Source organism: Limulus polyphemus, unplaced genomic scaffold (genome assembly GCF_000517525.1).
Source record: "Limulus polyphemus unplaced genomic scaffold, Limulus_polyphemus-2.1.2 Scaffold2625, whole genome shotgun sequence".
In the NCBI taxonomy this organism is placed as follows: domain Eukaryota; kingdom Metazoa; phylum Arthropoda; class Merostomata; order Xiphosura; family Limulidae; genus Limulus; species Limulus polyphemus.
In genome coordinates, this window is record NW_013668235.1 from 53,358 (window position 1) to 57,672 (window position 4,315).

Below are 4,315 nucleotides of genomic sequence, written 5' to 3' on the forward strand. Positions count from 1 at the left end.
CTTACCACATGGAGTGGTTGAATACCTTTTTATTTTACCCCCAACACACTAGTTATTGTGATTCTATAAATATAATTAAAACATCAACATCAGACAGTGGGCTGCTACACCTACATCCTTCCCCATGACTGTGTCACGACCACTTCTTCATAATGTGTATAGCTAATTTAATTCACAGTCTATGACCAGGAAATCCCTGTGCACTAATTGGTAATAACTATACCAAAGGTTGAACTTCCAGTGACAACAGGAGGGGTAGTCATTGTACTACCAAGAAAGAACCAGTACCAACTCCCCCCACCCAGTGACAAGACAGCACAGGTCAAGAGGTCATCTCATAACCCTTGAAAAAGAAAGCCACCAGAAAGACTTGGTGAATGGTCTGTTTAGTTATATTTAGATACTAGATTTGTAATTTAACTAAGCTATGTATTAGAGCTTGAATTTACACTACTTCTAGTTCTTTAAAGCATGCATCCAGAGTTGTTCCACAATCCTATATGCTAATGAATCTATAACTCATTACTTTAAAAGACTGATATAGGATCACTTAAATAAATATCAACAAGAAACACACATTTAATACCATTTGAATTATAAGCGTTCATTACTGCTGTTATAAATCAATAATGATCAGGAAATCCCTATACATTTCATGGCAATTACTAAACCAAAGTTTGAACTTCCAGTGACAACAGGTAGAATAGTTATTGTACAACCAGAACCAGAACAGCCATTGCCTGTGTGTACATCCATTTATTCAAAGTAGCACAGGAATAACAAAGTATTTGCATGCTCCACAATATGCTAATCTTAACTGCATCTTCTCATATTTATTTTTGCTAAAACATAGAGCCTTCTGGTGGATGACTAAGTCTGTTTTTTTTCAACATCATAGCTTATGTTGCTCTCGAAGAATTGCCTTAATTGAATATGAAGTAAAATAGCATAACGGAAAGATGTTCTCTACATCTACATAATAAATATAGAAACCATACTAAAAATACAACAGTCATCTAACTTATTTTCTGTTTAAGGAAGAGTTATAGGAGAACAAAACATGTTTCAAACAACCTGTAAAACAAAATGTATACGTATTACAATCTTATTAGTATGGAATAATTAAACACCCTTCATAAGATTAGTAACAGCATTCAAAACCAATTTATATTAGAATCTTGCAGTTGTGGACAAACAGTTATTTCTGTCAGCACTCCTCTTCTTACTAATAATGATATGCATAAGATTTAGAAAATAGACCATTCTTCAGTAGCCATTCATGTACAAAGTTTTTAAAATAGGCTAGAATGTAATCTGTAAAAAACATGTATCTAATTTTAAAGGTGATACTAAGAAGTTACAACATTGGTGCACAAAAAGGAAGATTTTTCAAGGAGTGAAATAACTTTATTAGCAACTGACTGCCATCTCACATACACGTTAAAAGCTCTTGATTGATGTCAATTTTCTAATACCCACAAATTAAAAGTAACAGATTAAAAGGTTCAAACTAAAAATAAATACAAAATCAAATTTTTATCAAAAGAGAATACCGAATGTACAGCACGTATTTTTTTACTCACAACAGACAAAACAATTAGTTTAAAATGAGAGAAACAACTGATACTAAATAAAAATATTAATTTTTACTAGAAAAAAAAAAAGAGAGAAAAACAGATGTTTACAGGTGGTGATAGTTATGAAATAAGAATTTAATCAAGTTATATTTGTTTCATTATTAATTAGGAAAACAAAAAAAGACTTGAATTTCAATATAAACAATTATACACAGATATTACAAATGGACATATTTTAATCAAATGATATTCTCAGTATTTTTAAGTATAGTTTTGTCTAGCATAAAACCATAACAATGCACCAAAGTCAGAAATTTTGTTTTTTTAATCGAGAAACAACTGAATATTATAAACCATCACCAATTCTCTCTTCTCGTTAATGATGACTTTTTGAGATTTGATAGCCAGGAAATAGATCATTTTAGTATTCTGATCAAGAAAAAAACAACAAAAACAAACAAGTGTTAGCTTCTTACTTCATAAAAACTTTGTCCAAAAGGATGCTGTAACCTATTTATTTCCATGCCCCATTTACTGCCGTCAAACCTGAGGGTAAAAATTATAGTTTGCAGACAAAATGAAGATTATTTTAACTCAGAATATAACAAATCCACTGATTACTGGAGAAGCAAGCTGGTCCACAATTCAGACAGACAGAAAATGGGGACTTTATAAAACAGCTGTTGCCTGTGTTTGTACATCCCTATGTTCAAAGTAGCACAGGAACTACAAAGTGCTTGCATGATCAATGATCTGCTAATCGTAACTGCATATCCTCTTATTTATTTTTGCTAAAATGTAGAGCCTTCTGGTGGCTGACTAAGTCTCTGATTTTCTTTCAGTGTCATAGCTCTACGAAGCTCTTGAAGAACCGTCTTAATCGAATACGTTCTTTGCCAACGACTGAGCACAGTAATAGATTTTTTCTCAACCTATCAAACAAAAAAAAAAAAAAGATTAAAAATACTGTGTAATTTAAACCAAAATATTTTGCGATTCTATCAAAAATATAAAAAAAAATACATAAATACATACAAATGTTATTTTAAAGTTAAAACAAAGCTAACATCCTGCAGACCCTAATCTTTAAAAACAATCCATCATATCAATCTGGAAATTTTCATGCACATTGGAAAGAAAGAATGAAGCATTTATTAAGTTGTAAGTAAATAGTCCTGTAACCCAGTATAGTTATTTTAGTTTTACAACCACCATAAAACATAACATATTTTAGTACCCTGAAAAAATTAGTAACAAATTCTGAGTATACGCTTTTTTTTCCATTTAAAATATTTTTTGGTCAAGCACATGAAAAGGAATTCTTGAAGATAAGTGTCTGGGATGGCCACAGAAATTCTGAATTATATTAAGAATTATGGAAATAATAACATAACAATGTTTTGGGACAACATGGGACCTATTGGTCCATCTCAGCCGTAACATTCTTTAAACAAGTGTTTTAAAATGCCAGTACGTGTACCGGTACCGGTCCTTGACGTAATTTCTACCGGTCCGCAACGAGTCTCGGCCGTTGAAAGCACCGACATTTACTTACGTTTCTTTCAATATATGATGACTAAAAGTCACCTTTTCTTTTTTGTTTTCAAAATTATTACTATTATTTTGTAAATAACAAATATTTTATATGGAATGTCAGTCCCGGAAAATGTTTTTGGAATTTTACTAGTCCGTGATCACCAAAAGTCTGGGAACCACTGCTCTAAACTAAATTAAAATAATTTTAAAAAATCTTAAAGTCAGACTTTATCATTCATATACAATTAAAGCTTTTTCTTAAACTCATTTAAATTTATTGCCTCTACAACATCTGAAGGCAACCCATTCCAAAAGCCAACCAAACTGTTAGAAAAATGAAACTGTCTTAGTTGAAGATGACACCTACCCTGCCAAAATTTATATTTGTGTCCCCTAGTCCTACTATTCTCACTGTTAAACATGAAAAATAATGATGCATCAACACTATCAATTCCATTTACAATCTTAAACACCTCAATCAGATCCTACCCACTAAATTCTTTTTTTCAAGAGAAAACAATAAGAGATTCCAGCCTCTCCTTTTATGACAACCCCTCCATCGCAGGCACCATTCTAGTAACCCTTTCCAATAATTCAATATCTTTCCTAAGGTAAGGAGCCCAAGACTGAACACAATATTCCAAATGTCGCCTAACCAGTGACTTGTAAAATGAAATTATAACCTCTTTAGACTTGTATTCAATATTTCTGTAGATACAACCTAAAATCCTATTTGCCTTACCACAAGCAACAGCATACTGTTTGGATGGCTTTAGAGACTGAGCAACTATTACACCAAGATCGCTTTCCTTCATAACACTATTAAGGTTTATTCCCATCCAAATTATACTTATAAATAAAATCATGATAACTCACATGCATTATCTTGCATTTATTATAATTAAAACTCATTTGCCCAACTCACTAAATGATCTAAATCCTTTTGTAAGTCAGCAACATCCTCTTCACAGCTAGCAACATCCAAGACTTTAATATCATCTGCAAATTTAAGTAATTTATTGACTATCCCTTCATCTATATCATTGATGTAAAACAAAAAGTGCAAAGGTCCTAAGACTGAGCCCTGAGGTACCCCACTTATGACATTAATTTAGTTTGACTGAACTCCATTTGTAATAACCCTCTACTTTCTTCCATCCAGCCACTCTTCTATCCAATTTGCTAACATATCCCTCACACCT

The 4,315-nt window shown here is 32.1% G+C and overlaps 1 protein-coding gene across 1 annotated transcript in view; it reads right to left on the reverse strand.

Moving 5' to 3' along the window:
* Window positions 1–1,389: 1,389 nt before the first annotated feature.
* The window catches only part of LOC106467468 (ubiquitin-conjugating enzyme E2 variant 2-like), a 9,068-nt gene continuing 6,142 nt past the window's right edge, over window positions 1,390–4,315 (reverse strand). Inside the window, exon 4 of the mRNA XM_013927826.2 lies at window positions 1,390–2,509. Coding sequence (XP_013783280.1) covers window positions 2,369–2,509 — 141 coding nt within the window. The 3' untranslated portion in view covers window positions 1,390–2,368. The remainder of the gene's footprint in view (window positions 2,510–4,315) is intronic.